This window comes from Sander vitreus, chromosome 24 (genome assembly GCF_031162955.1).
Source record: "Sander vitreus isolate 19-12246 chromosome 24, sanVit1, whole genome shotgun sequence".
Classification (NCBI taxonomy): domain Eukaryota; kingdom Metazoa; phylum Chordata; class Actinopteri; order Perciformes; family Percidae; genus Sander; species Sander vitreus.
The window spans coordinates 15848974-15867360 of NC_135878.1; the positions used below are offsets into that span (position 1 = coordinate 15848974).

The 18387-nt window shown below is 44.4% G+C and overlaps 1 protein-coding gene across 1 annotated transcript in view; it reads right to left on the reverse strand.

Annotated features, from left to right (window-relative positions):
• Window positions 1-328: 328 nt before the first annotated feature.
• Window positions 329-18387, reverse strand: part of aox6 (aldehyde oxidase 6) — a 29576-nt gene continuing 11517 nt past the window's right edge. The window contains exons 14-35 of the mRNA XM_078243867.1: window positions 17371-17555; window positions 16797-16959; window positions 15983-16066; window positions 13130-13299; window positions 12426-12552; window positions 11937-12059; window positions 11405-11501; window positions 11097-11221; window positions 10574-10707; window positions 9972-10059; window positions 9757-9843; window positions 6222-6413; window positions 5844-6071; window positions 5376-5471; window positions 5111-5239; window positions 4690-4764; window positions 4528-4580; window positions 3604-3718; window positions 3459-3524; window positions 2253-2441; window positions 1626-1793; window positions 329-925 (exon numbers count right to left, since the gene is read on the reverse strand). Of these exons, the coding sequence (XP_078099993.1) occupies window positions 875-925; window positions 1626-1793; window positions 2253-2441; window positions 3459-3524; window positions 3604-3718; window positions 4528-4580; window positions 4690-4764; window positions 5111-5239; window positions 5376-5471; window positions 5844-6071; window positions 6222-6413; window positions 9757-9843; window positions 9972-10059; window positions 10574-10707; window positions 11097-11221; window positions 11405-11501; window positions 11937-12059; window positions 12426-12552; window positions 13130-13299; window positions 15983-16066; window positions 16797-16959; window positions 17371-17555 (2745 nt within the window). The 3' untranslated portion in view covers window positions 329-874. The remainder of the gene's footprint in view (window positions 926-1625; window positions 1794-2252; window positions 2442-3458; window positions 3525-3603; window positions 3719-4527; window positions 4581-4689; window positions 4765-5110; window positions 5240-5375; window positions 5472-5843; window positions 6072-6221; window positions 6414-9756; window positions 9844-9971; window positions 10060-10573; window positions 10708-11096; window positions 11222-11404; window positions 11502-11936; window positions 12060-12425; window positions 12553-13129; window positions 13300-15982; window positions 16067-16796; window positions 16960-17370; window positions 17556-18387) is intronic.

Genomic DNA, 18387 nt, shown 5'->3' on the forward strand with positions numbered 1-18387 from the left:
TGTGTGTTTTTTATATCACTACATATGTATGCAGTTAATTTGATACTTTTAAAAGGCAATTTGATTTATTTATTTTAAATATTGGGTCACAACTGCATCAATTAAAAGGACCATCTATCTATCTATCTGAGAGAGAGAGAGAGAGAGAGAGAGAGAGAGAGAGAGAGAGAGAGAGAGAGAGAGAGAGAGAGACTGTGTGTGGCAATTCAATGCAGCAACCCTCCCTATGTTATGGAACTATAACGATGAAGAACAGTTAGATACAAAAACAAAACAGGATGGGAAAAAAAAGACAAACATGTCAAAAAAAGTGACAAAAACATCAAAGAAAGTGTTGAAAAAAACATTTATAAAAATGTGACAAAAAAAAAAAAATCAACAAAACATTGGCAAAACATAAATATGACAGAATTTCGACGCAGACGTTTGAAAAAAAGGCACAAAAACAGCGACAGAAATGTCTAAAAAAGCGTCAAAAACTATGGAAAAAAGAAGTTTAGAAACAGAATGAAGTGAATTAACATTGATGACACACTGGGTTTATTTAACGTGTTCAATAACTGTCATTTATTCTTTAATTATTGAAATGGTATAGTGGTAGGATAAGAACAAAAACAATGAAATACATGTGTAATTAAATCAAAAAGTACCATCATTTATTCAGGTCTGACAGGGTTTTATGTTGAAGCATGTGCTTCTAGCAGCCTGCACGAAAACACTTAATTCATTCGTTGGTTGTTACAAATGTACATGTAAAGAAAAGTGAATAGAGTATTGTAGAGTATAAGTTCATTATGAGTTCATTATTGTTAGTAACAATCAGTTCACAGTCAGTCAAGCTTTAGTTTGATAGAACACAAACACAGATTCAGTTTTAGATGTTTAAGGCCCACGGTTTGAAAGATCCCGGTGTGCTGGCTGGAATCTGGAAACAAAATAACAACAACACTAATTAATAAATCAATAGCGGTCTTTTCAATATGCAATATTATTTGCAATATTTGAAGGTTTTGACAATATGTTTTCACATTTTAACAAGATACAGGTACTTTTTGTAAAAGAGTAAAATCCTTTTTTCTAAACCAGAAACAACTCTGAGATCGCTATCACCAAACCCACCAGACTCCATTTAAAAAAACTGTCATTTTAGTGTGCGTAGAGCAAAGATATTTTCACATGTAAATCTGTAAAATTTGTGATTATTTCAACTAAACCGGAGTTGTGATTGTTGGAACACCGGAAAGATGAACCAAGACCGATTTTCATAGTTTTCAGACTAGAAAAACAGCACTTTTAGTGGACAGAAATTGAAGGTGCACATTTGCATGGATAACTTACATTGCAGCTTGTTTCTCGCTTAATACTGAACCAATGTCAAAGATTGTTGTTCCCATCAGACACTTAGACACAAAAACATGGGAACACAGGGTCCAGGTGTGTATACACGGCATAATATATGGGAGGCACGTTAGCGAGTCTGCCCTCTCATTGGCTACAGCTCTGCAAAAGTTGACTCCGAGTTCTCATAGGGGATGAATTGCAACGCTCCGCTCTGCCGTTATTTCAGCTGCCTGTGGAAACCCAGCGTTTACTGTGGAAGAACTCCAGTGTTTCAGCGTTTTTACCTTCTGAGTGAACGGGGAGGCACAGGCCAGACAGGCCCTCTCTGGTGTCGCGGGGCTGTCCAGGGGAAACGGGCCGACTAAACCGGACTCGGAGCGGGCTGCAGCCACGGCGTCTTTGATGGCGAAGAACACGGAACTGCCCAGGAAGAGGGAAGGTTCCCCAATACCCTGCAGAGCCAAATCATACCCAACATTAGGCCCAGTTCAGACCAAACATGGACCCATACCATTTTTTGCTTCCAAGTCACTTTATAAGTGTCGTATTGTCTGTATGGTCATGTGTCCTTCCTTCTTGTCCTATGATGCTTATGTTGATTTTAGAATGATTTTTTTCTGTTATATGTTTGTATTGTGAAGCAACAGATTGTAGCACTATGCCCAGGATAAATGTACCCTCGGGGACAATAAAGTGTATTCTATTCTTTTATTTTTCTCTCTCGTTTCTCCCTTTCTTTCTTCGCCCTCTCTTCCCAATGCCCTTGACACAAGAAAACCAGCCAGACACACACACACACACACACACACACACACACACACACACACACTTCCACCTGTGTCTTGTTTTACGTCACATGTATTGCACTCTAAACAAAACAAAGACACGTGTATTGTACCGTGACCCCTGACCTTTGAGGAGTAGATGGCGTGGGGGTTGTGGGAGTCCGGCAGCAGGTAAACGTTGAAGCGAAGCGGAACGTCGCAGACCGCAGGGATCTTATACTGAGACGGGCCACGAGTGTACAGGAGCCCGGAGGGGGAAAACTTCAACTCCTCCAGAGTGTAGAGACCCAAACCCTGCAGGAACGCTCCCTCAATCTGAGAGGAGGGAGGAAAGGAAGGGAGAGACAGAGAGAAAGGAAGGAAGGAAGGGAGAGAGAGAGAAAGGAAGGAAGGGAGAGACAGAGAGAAAGGAAGGAAGGAAGGAAGGGAGCGACAGAGAGAAAGGAAGGAAGGAAGGGAGCGATAGAGAGAAAGGAAGGAAGGAAGGGAGAGAGAGAGAGAAAGGAAGGAAGGAAGGGAGCGACAGAGAGAAAGGAAGGAAGGAAGGGAGCGATAGAGAGAAAGGAAGAGAGAAAGGAAGGAAGGAAGGGAGCGATAGAGAGAAAGGAAGGAAGGAAGGGAGAGACAGAAAGGAAGGAAGGAAGGGAGAGACAGAGAAAGGAAGGAAGGGAGCGACAGAGAGAAAGGAAGGAAGGAAAGGAGCGACAGAGAGAGAGAAAGGAAGGAAGGGAGAGACAGAGAGAAAGGAAGAAAGGGAGCGACAGAGAGAGCGAAAGGAAGGAAGGGAGCGACAGAGAGAGAGAAAGGAAGGAAGGGAGCGACAGAGAGAGAGAAAGGAAGGAAGGGACACAGAGAGAGAGAAAGGAAGGGAGAGAGAGAAAGAAATCTTTTTTTGCTCAATGATGTCTATTGTAAATCACGTTGAACACATCTGTGTTTCATTTCTACCTGTGTTCTTAAGATTTCATCAATTCTTTTTCTTTTTACAAAACAAACCAAAACACTGACAACGAGGACGATCTTGGGAAGATAATGACAATAAATATCAAACTAAAGTGAAATCATGCAGTCTAAACTAGGAGGGCAGCAGACCTGTGGCTCTCGAGCTTTGACAAAAGTTGATTTATCATTGTTGAAGGCCTTAAATAGCCTCCATACGTGTAAAGTTCAGCGCCTTATTCTGAACCTCACCAGCAATCTTGAGTTTCTGTAGACTAGCTAAAGAAATGACCCGGCTGGGGATAAGAGAAAGAGAGTCAGAGCAAATGTTGACAGGAACATTTAGACTTAAATATTCATATTAAAGGTTGCCTATCCCTGGACTAGACCCACCTGGCCGATGTCCATGGAGGGGTTCACACTCCTACCGATGTCCATCACGATGTCCGTCCTCACCGCCTAGGAGACACAGAACAACAATGTTGTTTCAGATTGTCAAGGTTTCCCTGGGTTACGGTGGGATGGTGAAGGTTCTGACCCTGTAGTCTCCTGTGAGGCAGTCCAGCTCCACCTCGCAGAAACACGCTCCGAATGTGAAGTAAGCGTAGGGCCGCCCAGCCATCTTGTCCCAGTCCATGTAAAGGTCCGGGCCTCTGGGACACACAGGAGGAGGGTAAGGGCCGTCCACACCAAGAACCACAACTAGAACCACAACTAAAACTAGAACTACAGTATAACTATAATAGATGGGTAGGTAGGTAGGTATGATTTATAAATGTTTTTTAAAACTATGTAGTTATCCTTCTTGGTTTGGAAATCACTGGATAAATAAACAGATCAAATCAGACTCAGACTACATTTACACCGCTACGTTTTGGTTTAAAAAGGAATATCTTGTTCTACGTTTCCCCCTCTCATTCCCCCTGCTCTGGTGTTTCCCCCCTCTCATTCCCCCTGCTCTGGTGTTTCCCCCTCTCATTCCCCCTGCTCTGGCGTTCCCCCCTCTCATTCCCCCTGCTCTGGTGTTCCCCCCTCTCATTCCCCCTGCTCTGGCGTTTCCCCTCTCATTCCCCCTGCTCTGGTGTTTCCCCCTCTCATTCCCCCTGCTCTGGTGTTTCCCCTCTCATTCCCCCTGCTCTGGTGTTCCCCTCTCATTCCCCCTGCTCTGGTGTTCCCCCCTCTCATTCCTCCTGCTCTGGTGTTTCCCCTCTCATTCCCCCTGCTCTGGTGTTTCCCCCTCTCATTCCCCCTGCTCTGGTGTTTCCCCCTCTCATTCCCCCTGCTCTGGTGTTTCCCCCCCTCTCATTGCCCCTGCTCTGGTGTTTCCCCCTCTCATTCCCCCTGCTCTGGTGTTCCCCCCTCTCATTGCCCCTGCTCTGGTGTTTCCCCCTGCTCAAAACTCAAACGCTTAAAAGCCCAAACGTAGCGGTGGAGATGTAGCCTGACTAGTTTTCTGTCATACCTGTAGAATCCAGTTGCTGATAAACTGATTTTGTCCAAAAATGCTGCTTTGACCTGAGGTACAAATTAAAGAAATATTTGTTATTTAAAATGCTGGAAATTCAAAATTTTCCACCACAGCAATCCCCGATAATTCACGGTTTCCTTTCTGCTCAAATCGTACCCAACTCTCCCATGATCCTTTGGGGTTCTTCTGCCTGATTGGCTCCAGTCGCTGGTACAGAGTCTGGCAGGCGTTCTGTATCAAAGACACATTTAAACTAGTATTATTCTCAGTTTTTCCAACACAGAATATTCAGCGCACTGTTATCTGCAGATGTAATAAAGAATAAAGAAACGGGGAACTGGACTTTACCTGGACCAAAAATTTTTTTTCGATATTATTCCCATTTGTACCTAAGTTTAGGGACCAAGATGATACAAAATCCAGGAAATAATTAATGTTGATCATATTGATGAATTCTGCCAGAAAGAAAAGTACTGAACTACGTATAAAAGAAGATGTCTTACTTTCTTTATTGTTTAATACAGGGGCCTTGAGAGAATCATTTTATAGAGTCAGAAATGTTTACACCCTCTCTTACCCGGACCGCCATGCCATTAGCGTCTGTGCCGTAGGAGGCGGCCGACGGGCAGGTGTTGGGAACCGTGTTGGTGCTGGTTTCACTGATGTAGATCTTAGAAGGGGGGATACCAAGCTCCCGACTCGCCACCTACACAGGAAACAGGAAACAGTGAACAAAGCCCCAGCTGATGTTCATTTGTTCATTCATAGAATTTGAATGTTCTGGACCAACGGGCGGAGCAGGTGGCTAATAAAAGATTTCAGTTTACAGATTGCTTTATCACCTGTTGCATTTTAGTGTGGAGTCCCTGTCCCATCTCCGTCCCGCCGTGAGAGACCAGAACAGATCCGTCTTTATAGACGTGGACCAGAGCTGCAGCCTACACAATCACACACACACACACACACACGCGCACCAAACACACACACAGACACACACACGCAGCACGCATGCACACACACATGCACGCAGCACCAAACACACACAGACACACACACAGCATGCACGCACACACACCCGCACCAAACGCACACACGCGCAGCATGCGCACACGCATCACGCACACACACTCACACAAGTACCACGTACACACGCAGCACACACACACACACACACACGCACACAAAAAGTAGAGGGATGTGCAAAGAGTTTAAAAATGAAAAAGGATATATAGAATGTGCAAATATGGAAACTAGCAGAAAACTGGTATCAGTGCCAGAGTAAAACAGTGGGGAAACTGAAGCCCACCGACCTGGTTTAAGAAGCTCTCTGCGAATGCGATCCCGTATTTAATGGGTACGATGGCCATCCCTCTCTTCTTCCAGCGGTTGTCCTGGTTAAAGTGGTCGGCGGCTCTGCGGCGCGCGGCGTAGTCGCTCTTTTCTTTACACTGGTCCCAGCAGCGCCACAGGTTCTCTGGGCTGAACTCCAACCCATAGTGGGTGACGGACGGACCCTGGTACATGTTGATCTCCCGGATCTGAAATAAGCGTCAAAAAGATGACGGAAAAAGTCAAGAAAAAAGTCTAAAACGTTGAAAGCGTCAAGTGTAAAAAAAAATATCGGAAAAAGTGTCATGAAAGTGTTTTTTCAACGCTGAACCGTGCAGTGTACGGCGGGGGAATACCACCTGGTCTGCGGGGCGTCCCAGCACCATGGCAACGTCGTTGAGCATGTTCTCCAGGACCATGATGCTCTGGGGCACGCCGAACCCCCTGAAGGCGGTGTTGGAGGGCAGGTTGGTCCGGCAGGCGGCCCCGCGGCCTCGCAGGTTGGGGATGTTGTAGGCGTTGTCGATGTGGAGCAGAATCTTATCTACCACCTGCAAGAAGAAGGAAACTCATGATTACATCATACTTTCTTTTTGCTTGTGTAAGTGACTGATGGGAAAAACGATCTTTAAATGGGTCCAGTACTGAGAGAGAACAATGTGACCGGCATCGTCAATCAGCGTCCACTAAAAGTTCTGTTGTTGCTGCTGACAGACTCAGATTATTATTCTCAGTGTCTGACAACATTATGGGATGGATCCCTACAGAGATAGACCTTTTAGTTAAAGAGGAAGATCCTTTCTAGTTTAACCAGCTCCAAGATTGCTATCGCTATACCAACCAAACCAAACTACTTTTAGAACGTATAGAGCCAGCATATTTTCCCTAAATCTGTAAACTACAGTGGCACTAATAAGTTTATGAACGCATGTTAAAGTTGACTAAAAAGAGGAATAAAAAAATCATCTTTTGGAAATTGATCTTAATGCCTTAATTAAAAAAATGAGGAAAAATCCAACCTTTATCCATCCATCCATCCATCTTCATCCGCTTATCCGGGGTCGGGTCGCGGGGGTAGCAGCTCCAGCAGGGGACCCCAAACTTCCCTTCCCGAGCCACATTAACCAGCTCCGACTGGGGGATCCCGAGGCGTTCCCAGGCCAGGTTAGAGATATAATCCCTCCACCTAGTCCTGGGTCTCCCCCGAGGCCTCCTCCCAGCTGGACGTGCCTGGAACACCTCCCTAGGGAGGCGCCCAGGGGGCATCCTTACCAGATGCCCGAACCACCTCAACTGGCTCCTTTCGACGCAAAGGAGCAGCGGCTCTACTCCGAGCTCCTCACGGATAACTGAGCTTCTCACCCTATCTCTAAGGGAGACGCCAGCTACCCTCCTGAGGAAACCCATTTCGGCCGCTTGTACCCTGGATCTTGTTCTTTCGGTCATGACCCAGCCTTCATGACCATAGGTGAGGGTAGGAACAAAAACTGACCGGTAGATTGAGAGCTTTGCCTTCTGGCTCAGCTCTCTTTTCGTCACAACGGTGCGATAAATTGAATGTAATACCGCACCTGCTGTGCCGATTCTCCGACCAATCTCCCGCTCCATTGTCCCCTCACTCATGAACAAGACCCCCAAGGTACTTGAACTCCTTCACTTGGGGTAAGGACTCATTCCCTACCTGGAGAAGGCACTCCATCGGTTTCCTGCTGAGAACCATGGCCTCCGATTTAGAGGTGCTGATCCTCATCCCAGCCGCTTCACACTCGGCTGCGAACCGATCCAGTGAGTGCTGAAGGTCACAGGCCGATGATGCCATCAGGACCACATCATCTGCAAAAAGCAGCGATGAGATCCCCAGCCCACCGAACTGCAACCCCTCTCCACCCCGACTACGCCTCGATATCCTGTCCATAAATACTACAAACAGGATTGGTGACAAAGCGCAGCCCTGGCGGAGGCCAACTCTCACCTGAAACGAGTCCGACTTACTGCCGAGAACCCGGACACAGCTCTCGCTTTGGTCGTACAGAGATTGGATGGCCCTGAGAAGGGACCCCCTCACCCGTACTCCCGCAGCACCTCCCACAGTATCTCCCGGGGCACCCGGTCATACGCCTTCTCCAGATCCACAAAACACATGTAGACTGGTTGGGCATACTCCCAGGCTCCCTCCAGGATCCTTGCGAGAGTAAAGATCTGGTCCGTTGTTCCACGACCAGGACGGAATCCGCATTGTTCCTCTTCAACCTGAGATTCGACTATCGACCGAACCCTCCTTTCCAGCACCTTGGAGTAGACTTTACCGGGGAGGCTGAGAAGTGTGATACCCCTGTAATTGGCACACACCCTCTGGTCCCCCTTTTTAAAAAGGGGAACCACCACCCCGGTCTGCCACTCCTTAGGCACCGTCCCAGACTTCCACGCAATGTTGAAGAGGCGTGTCAACCAAGACAACCCCTCCACACCCAGAGCTTTAAGCATTTCTGGACGGATCTCATCAACCTTTAAGGACACCAATTATCTTTGTGAATGAATAATGTATCATAAATACATAAATGTTCTTCCTTAAAATACAGGGGTCATAAGTCAGTACACATCCATTTCATGGATCCAGGATACTATGCATCCTGATAAAGTTCCCTTGGTCCCCACATCATCACATACCCCCCCATCATCACATACCCTTCACCATACCTAGAGATTGACATGGGGTACTTTCCATAAAATCATCTCTCAATGCAAATCAAACCAGCTATTAGACTAACTGAAATACAACCATGTTAATCTCTAGGTATGGTGAAGGGTATGTGATGATGTGGGGGTATGGTGAAGGGTATGTGATGATGTGGGGGTATGGTGAAGGGTATGTGATGATGTGGGGGTATGGTGATGGCTATGTGATGATGTGGGGGTATGGTGAAGGGTATGTGATGATGGGGGGGTATGGTGAAGGGTATGTGATGATGTGGGGGGTATGGTGAAGGGTATGTGATGATGGGGGGGTATGGTGAAGGGTATGTGATGATGGGGGGGGTATGGTGAAGGGTATGTGATGATGGGGGGGGTATGGTGAAGGGTATGTGATGATGGGGGGGGTATGGTGAAGGGTATGTGATGATGTGGGGGTATGGTGAAGGGTATGTGATGATGGGGAGGGGTATGGTGAAGGGTATGTGATGATGTGGGGGGTATGGTGAAGGGTATGTGATGATGTGGGGGTATGATGAAGGGTATGTGATGATGGGGGGGTATGGTGAAGGGTATGTGATGATGTGGGGACCAAGGGAACTGACTTATGACCCCTGTATTTTAAGGAAGAACATTTATTTATTTATGATACATTATTCATTCACAAAGATAATTGGTGTCCTTAAAGGTTGGATTTTTCCTCATTTTTTAAATTAAGGCATTAAGATCAATTTCCAATAGATGATTTTTTTATTCCTCTTTTTAGTCAACTTTAGCATGCGTTCATAAACTTATTAGTGCCACTGTATGTGTTGATTTCAACCAAACCAGAGTGGTGATTGTTGGAACAGTGGAAAGATGAACCAAGACGGCTTTTCATGATTTTATTTTGTGTCTCTCGACTTTGAATGAAGTGTGTTTTACGATGATAAAATTACAGTTTATTTACATGGAGTCTGGTGGGTTAAGCAGATGTTTATATCTTTAAAAAAAAGGATCTTCCTCTTTAACTAAAAGGTCTATCTCTGTAGGGATCCATCCCATAATGTTGTCAGACACTTAGAATAATAATCTGAGTCTGTCAGCAGCAACAACAGAACTTTTAGTGGACGAAAGTTGAAGCTGCGCATAACTTACATTTCAGCTTGTTTTGAACGGTTAATCATTAACATCCCTACTTGGTATTAAAGCGCTTTTACCCACCAGAGGAGATTCATCCACAGTGTTGCCAGCGTTGGTGTAGTACTGCATATCTGCAGCCATGATCCTTCCATCATTCATGAAACCCACCTGCAACAAACAAACATCAGGTAGCTGAACATCTTCGCTGACAAACAAAAACAACAATAACACCTCGGCCATGTTGGATCATCTGATCAAGCTGGCTGAAATGAAAGCCAGAGTGTATGGTTGTATACTTTGTATTTTCCCAGGACGGGGTGACGGGCTCCACTGATTAACATGTCCTCTCCTCGCTCCAGGACACAGCGGACCGCACGATTGGTCCTGAACACAAGATTCAAAACAACTTCACATCAAAAAATCAAAAGCCGTCTTGGTTCATCTTCCCACTTTTCCAACCATCACAACTTTGGTTTTGGTTGAAATAAACACAGTTTACAGATTTACATGCGATAATATGTTGGCTCTGTACACGCTAAAAGTAGTGATTATTTACATGGAGTCTGGTGGGTTTGGTGATGGTGATCTCGGGGCTGTTTCATGTTAAACTAAAAGGATCTTCCTCTTTAACTAAAAGGTCTATCTCTGTAGGGATCCATCCCGTAATGTTGTCAGACACTTAGAATAATAATCTGAGTCTGTCTGCAGCAAAAACAGAACTTAGTGGATGCTGACTGCTGCTGAACATTAGTCCTGTTCACGGCTGCCGGTTACAGCATTCTCGCTCAATACTGGACCCATCAGTCACTTAGACACAAATACATGGGGAAATAGGGTCCACGTTAAAAAAAAAAAGCCGAAGTTACCCTTTATGCAAATTCAGTCCATTGTGACTTACTTCCACGCAGCCACAGCGGTAATACAAGCCAGCGTCGCCGTTTTAACGACTTTCCCGCCGAAAGCTCCGCCTATTCTTTTGACGTGACAGGTGACTCTGTTGGACGGGATGCCCAACGCCTCCGCGATTGCATCCTGCGGTGACAACAATAATGGTTGGTACTTATAATGATGCATTCTCACAGTGATACTTCAACAGTTTTACCACAAACTGAGACTTCCTTCACTCGCTGAATTCTCTTTTAAACTGACGAACATCATGATATGTAATCCATGGCTCAATTCAAATGGGATCTAAACATTACTAGTCTCTCCCCGTTCACTACCGGACACACTTTTACTGAAATAAAGTCCCATGGCTGCGGACATATCAACAGGACTACATCTGCGTCTCCCATCATGCTTTGTGTTTCTGTGACAGAAACATCAAGTTCAGGTAACGGAATCCGTATCGGGAAGCTACAAATGGTATGTGTATCTCCAGTATTTACAGAGTTCATATTTCCGTCAGAGTTTCTGAGTACCTGAGTTCCTGTCGGCCACTGGGTGGAGACGTAAGCGTTGAACTCTGTCTCCTCGCCGACAGGAACTACCAGCATGCTCTGGGTCTCCATGTAGAAATGCTCCTGACCGCCCATCCGAAACTCTCCTGTGGAAACAATCATCATCACGGATCCAAAAGCCTGGTTCTGTTTCACACAGGACGTTGAATGCTACAGCGACATTATTATTATTATCGGTTCAGTTTCTTGTAATTGTTTACGGATTTGAATGAAACCTGTGACATGTTTCAGCACATGCATGTTCTTCTCCTAACAGAAACCGACTTTACCTTCGTGAACGTGATCCACAGTTTTAAAGGCTTCGGCCACATTTCCTTTCTCAATCATCCTCTGAGGCTCAAAGAAGGACGACTTCTCACTGGCTTCCTGTCACAGGGAGACACACCATAACGAGCTGGACTGTGTACATCCACAGAAAAATAGTGCCGTGTGTTGGATCGGTTGTGATGACTGTAAAGGGCCGTCTACACCAAGAACTAGAACGATGTGAGCATTTACACTGCTGGAAGATAACGTTCTGCAAACAGCGACGTCAAGCTCGCTCCAGCTGATAATAATACATCACAGCAGACGTTGCAGCATACGATTACAGGAATATCTGTAGTAATATCCACATGTGTGGATTCGAGTACATTTTATGAACTAAAAAAAGTCTCCCAGCGGTCCCTGGGGAGCCGACAGCGCTACCTTTTTTGTCTCTGCATACATGTCCGGGAACCTCTCTAGATAGGTTAAACCCGAAGTTATAGTTGTGGTTCTTGGTGTGTAACGGCCTTTAGAAGCGAGCCTGACTCCACCGACCTCTACGGTGAACAGCGGCTCCGGCAGGTCTTCGTAGCCAATCTTCACGGCGGCTGCTCCTCGTTTGGCGTGCGCCCTCGTATCAGCGACCACCGCACATATCATCTGGCCGACGCACGACACCTGCAGGAAAACCCCAAGGGGGACAGATAAATACTAAACAAGACCAGGGTTTATACCGGACGGAGCTTCCACCGGGACCTGGAAACTGAAGGACTTTTCCAGAACAGCAACAGAACAGAATTATTTATTAAAACAGTGATTAAAACACTACATTACGAAAGCCCTTTTTTTCACAGCTAAAGTCACAAAGTGCATTACAATGACATCGATAGATAGATAGACTTTATTAATCTCTGTGTTACAGACAGATATGTATAATATTAAATAATATTAAATATAAAGTAACCAGCCGACATCAGTCTGTGAAAAAGGACTCCTGCCATCGGGCTTAACAACGTTACTGGTGTGTACACACTCATGCTGTACCTCGGCCTCAGCGAGCAGCACCTCTTCATAACCGAACATTTTGCGAACTTTCTGCCCGGGAACATCTTTGGCCGTGATGACGTCGACAACCCCGGGAAGCCGCAGAGCCTGGCTGACATCCAGCCCTCTGTGGGATAACAGAAACATTGAATCAAACCAGAAGAGGTTCAAAAGAACATCCTCCCTTCACAGCGCTGGAATGTAACTAAGTACATTTACTCCAGTACTCTACTTAAGTATATGTGTCTCTGTATATCTGTATCAGTGTATATCTGTATCAGTGTCTCTGTATATCTGTATCAGTGTCTCTGTATATCTGTATCAGTGTCTGTCTCTGTATCAGTGTCTCTGTATATCTGTATCAGTGTCTCTGTATAACTGTATTAGTGTCTGTCTCTGTATCAGTGTGTCTGTATATCTGTATCAGTGTCTCTGTATATCTGTATATCTGTATCAGTGTCTCTGTATATCTGAATATCTGTATCAGTGTCTCTGTATATCTGTATCAGTGTCTCTGTATATCTGTATCAGTGTCTCTGTATATCTGTATCAGTGTCTCTGTATATCTGTATCAGTGTGTCTGTATATCTGTATCAGTGTGCTAAAGTTTTGATTTTGAAATACTCCAATAAAAACCCTGGTAACAGAGTATTTTTACAGTGTGGTGTTAATTCTACTAGGATCTGAATACTTCTCCTCCTTACGTGATGTTAGCGTGTGCCCGAGAGCTGGTAACCAGAGCCAGGAAGAGCTCTCCGTCTGTTCGGGGGATGTCGTCACAGTACACGGCCTCCCCTGTGGCCTGGCTGATGGCAGAGCGATGCATGATGGGACGCCCCACCGGGTCCTGGTCCCTCTGGTCCTTTGGCACATGCTGAAGAGGGAGAAACAACAGTAGATTTACTGGAAGTAAACTCTGCTTACTGCTGAGCAGAAATGTGTCTTTAGAGGGTACCTTTGGTTTGTTTTTAACCCTATTTCTCTGTTTTTATGTGCAAGTGACTGATAAGAACATCAATCTTTGACATTGGTCCAGTATTGAGTGAGAACGCTGTAACCGGCAGACACAGACCAATCTACAATGCAACCCTACAGGACTAATGTTCAGCATCAGTCAGCGTCCACTAAAAGTTCTGTTGTTGCTGCTGACAGACTCAGATTATTATTCTAAGTGTCAGACAACATTATGGAAAGGATCCCTACAGAGATAGACCTTTTTAAAAGAGTAACATTCTTTCTGTTTTTCAAAAAACAACTCAGAGGTTGCAATCGCTAAACTCACCAGACTCCATTTTAAAAAGCAATACTTTTAGCGTGTATGTGTGTGTACAGTCAGGTCCATAAATATTGGGACATCGACACAATTCTAATCTTTTTGGCTCTATACACCACCACAATGGAGTTGAAATGAAACGAACAAGATGTGCTTTAACTGCAGACTTTCAGCTTTAATTTGAGGGTATTTACATCCAAATCAGGTGAACGGTGTAGGAATTACAACAGTTTGTATATGTGCCTCCCACTTTCTAAGGGACCAAAAGTAATAGGACAATTGGCTGCTCAGCTGTTCCATGGCCAGGTGTGTGTTATTCCCTCATTATCCCATTTACAAGGAGCAGATAAAAGGTCCAGAGTTCATTTCAAGTGTGCTATTTGCATTTGGAATCTGTTGCTGTCAACTCTCAATATGAGATCCAAAGAGCTGTCACTATCAGTGAAGCAAGCCATCATTAGGCTGAAAAATCTAAACAAACCCATCAGAGAGATAGTAAAAACATTAGGTGTGGCCAAATCAACTGTTTGGAACATTCTTAAAAAGAAAGAACGCACCGGTGAGCTCGGCAACACCAAAAGACCCGGAAGACCACGGAAAACAACTGTGGTGGATGACCGAAGAATACTTTCCCTGGTGAAGAAAACACCCTTCACAACAGCTGGCCAGATCAAGAACACTCTCCAGGAGGTAGGTGTATGTGTGTCAAAGTCAACAATCAAGAGAAGACTTCACCAGAGTGAATACAGAGGGTTCACTACAAGATGTGAACCATTGGTGAGCCTCAAAAACAGGAAGGCCAGATTAGAGTTTGCCAAACAACATCTAAAAAAGCCTTCACATTTCTGGAACAACATCCTATGGACAGATGAGACAAAGATCAACTTGTACCAGAGTGATGGGAAGAGAAGAGTATGGAGAAGGAAAGGAACTGCTCATGATCCAAAGCATACCACCTCATCAGTGAAGTATGGTGGTGGTAGTGTCATGGCGTGGGCATGTATGGCTGCCAATGGAACTGCTTCTCTTGTATTTATTGATGATGTGACTGCTGACAAAAGCAGCAGGATGAATTCTGAAGTGTTTCGGGCAATATTATCTGCTCATATTCAGCCAAATGCTTCAGAACTCATTGGACGGTGCTTCACAGTGCAGATGGACAATGACCCGAAGCATACTGCGAAAGCAACCAAAGAGTCTTTTAAGGGAAAGAAGTGGAATGTTATGCAATGGCCAAGTCAATCACCTGACCTGAATCCGATTGAGCATGCATTTCACTTGCTGAAGACAAAACTGAAGGGAAAATGCCCCAAGAACAAGCAGGAACTGAAGACAGTTGCAGTAGAGGCCTGGCAGAGCATCACCAGGGATGAAACCCAGCGTCTGGTGATGTCTATGCCTTCCAGACTTCAGGCTGGAATAGAATGCAAAGGATTTGCAACCAAGTATTAAAAAGTGAAAGTTTGATTTATGATTGTTAATCTCTCCCATTACTTTTGGTCCCTTAAAAAGTGGGAGGCACATATACAAACTGTTGTAATTCCTACACCGTTCACCTGATTTGGATGTAAATACCCTCAAATTAAAGCTGAAAGTCTGCAGTTAAAGCACATCTTGTTCGTTTCATTTCAACTCCATTGTGGTGGTGTATAGAGCCAAAAAGATTAGAATTGTGTCGTTGTCCCAATATTTATGGACCTGACTGTATATGTATATATTTTCACATGTAAATCTGTAAATTATTTGTTTATTTCAACCAAACCAGAGTGGTTATTGTTGGAAAAGTGGAAAGACGACCCAAACGGCTTTTGGTTTTATTTTGTTTCGACTTTGAGTGAAGTGTGTTTTACAATGCTGAAATGACTGTTTCTTTCCATGGAGTCTGGTGGGTTTAGCGATCGCAATTAAGCAGATGTTTTTATCTTTAAAAAAAGGATCTTACTCTTTAACTAAAAGGTCTATCTCTGTAGGGATCATTTCCATAATGTTGTCAGACACTTAGAATAATAATCTCAGTCTGTCAGCGGAAACAACAGAACTTTTAGTGGACGACAAATTGAAGGTGCGCAATTGCCCAATAACTTACATTGCAGCTTGTGTCTTGTTTAATACTGGACCAATGTCAAAGATTGTTGTTTCCATCAGTCACTTAGACACAAAAACATGAGAACATAGGGTCCCAGTTGAAAACCAAACAAGGTTACCCTTTAAGTTTTTTTACAGTGGGTATTAAAAGTGTTTTATCAAACGGTGAAGATGCTTTGAATGCAGGAGATCTTCTGACCTGGAACACCTGCAGGCCGGGTTGGATCTCTCTGGGTAACGGCTGGATCTGCATTGTCTCAGGAAGCTCCTCTGTAATCACATTCTGCACACACAAACTTGTTGTAAGCCTCGGGAACAAATATCTTGCAGGATCGACCATGTTATAATAGCTGTGTTGGAAACCGTTCCCTGTATAGAGCGTTCTCCATGTTGTAGTGCTGTTTCAATTCTCCGCAGTTGATTTCATTCACCATATGGTCCACTATAAAATACCCACAATGCACAGCTAATCTGAGTGTACATTCAATCTACCCTACATTTAACTCCTGTGTACCACAATGCAATGCTGTCGTGTTTTCCTGGAGTAGAAGAAGCAGAAGGACGCGTGGAAACTGAAAAGGAAAAATGGAGCGGGCTTTGCTTTCTAACCGGTGGAAATGTAACATGCAACATATATGATTTACAACCTTTGACTCTCCTCCTGAGTGCTCGGTTTGTTTCAGGGACGTATTAGAAGTATTTATGTTTGGGTTTGTTTACATGATGCCTCCATCACACAAACAACTCATCTCCTGACGCTACGATGTTCAGAAATATTAGTGAAAAGTGTAAAAAAAATGCAAAAAAGCAAAGAAAAAAGCATCAAAAGCATAGAAAACAGTATAGAAATGTTCAGTTTAGTGTCCGAAATCTGGTTTGGTCATTCCCTTTATAGTTCACTATTAAATAAACTATATATATATATATACACACATACACACACAGTATATATTATAGGGAATAGTGAGTGAATGAGGGAACAGTTTCCAACACAGTAAGTGTTTTATCAGTACCATTTCTTTGAGTTTCTGCAGGACCTCCAGGTTAAATTTAAAGAGGAAGCTGAGAGTCAGGGAGCGACGAAACTCCACCTTTCCTCCCGGAGCCGAAGGAGGGAGGACCAACTCATCCAGGAGGACGTCGTAGGCCTGGCGGAGGGTCTCATCGTCCCAGGGCCTGAAGGAAACACTCCTTCTGGTCAACTCAAGACTCAAGAGTTTGTCTTGAACAAATGTACAACATGACACAAAAACAATACAACAAACCGTAATACGACCCTAATGGTTTGTAGAACGCAACACGGTGTCACGCAGTGCTTATATTTAATATCGCTCAAAAAACACTAGGTACAATGTCTCCGAAGTACGTAGCTATACATACAGAATACCTGGAAAGTGGAGAGAACAGGAAAGAAAAGAGGAAAAAAAAACAATAAATCAAGATGGACATGGAAAGAAACAGGACACAAATAAGACAGAAGAAGGCAGAAAGCTAAGAATACAGGAAGGAGAGAAAGTACTGCTCATCCATCCCAAAAGACAGCGACACTAAAAGCCAGATGAGCCTAAATGATCCCAGCGCTCTGACCGTGTGACGATGGCTGTGCAGGTTTGGGTGGCGCTGACGGTGGTCGGTCCCATTCCTCCGTAGTAAATACTGACGTCCTGAACCACGCTGGAGCCCTCTGAGAAAAACACTCTCATCCCAGTGGTCACCGTGGAGAAGGAGCTCTCCTTCCTCGGAGCCTGGCGGTAAGCTCGGACTACCTCCCCCTGCAGGACGGGGGGGAGGGGGGACGGACAGCTGTCAATATGACTGGGATGTGGAACTTATTATTTTATCTTTATTGTTAGTATACTTGCCACTGTTCATCATACCAACTACTATAATCAGGATGAATCATGTTTCTACATATCTGTATATCTGTATCAGTGTCTCTGTATATCTGTATCAGTGTCTCTGTATATCTGTATCAGTGTATATCTGTATCAGTGTCTCTGTATATCTGTATCAGTGTCTCTGTATATCTGAATATCTGTATCAGTGTATATCTGTATCAGTGTCTCTGTATATCTGTATCAGTGTCTCTGTATATCTGTATCAGTGTCTCTGTATATCTGTATATCTGTATCAGTGTCTCTGTACATCTGTATCAGTGTCTCTGTATATCTGTATCTGTAAGGAGCTCTCCTTCCTCGGAGCCTGGCGGTAAGCTCGGACTACCTCCCCCTGCAGGACGGGGGGGGAGGGGGGACTGGGGGGAGGGGGGACGGACAGCTGTCAATATGAACGGGATGTGGAACTTATTATTTTATCTTTATTGTTAGTATACTTGCCACTGTTCATCATACCAACTACTATAATCAGGATGAATCATGTTTCTACATATCTGTACATCTGTATCAGTGTCTCTGTACATCTATATCAGTGTCTCTGTACATCTATATCAGTGTCTCTGTACATCTATATCAGTGTCTCTGTATATCTGTATCAGTGTCTCTGTACATCTGTATATCTGTATCAGTGTCTCTGTATATCTGTATCTCTGTACATCTGTATCAGTGTCTCTGTATATCTGTATCTCTGTATATCTGTATCAGTGTC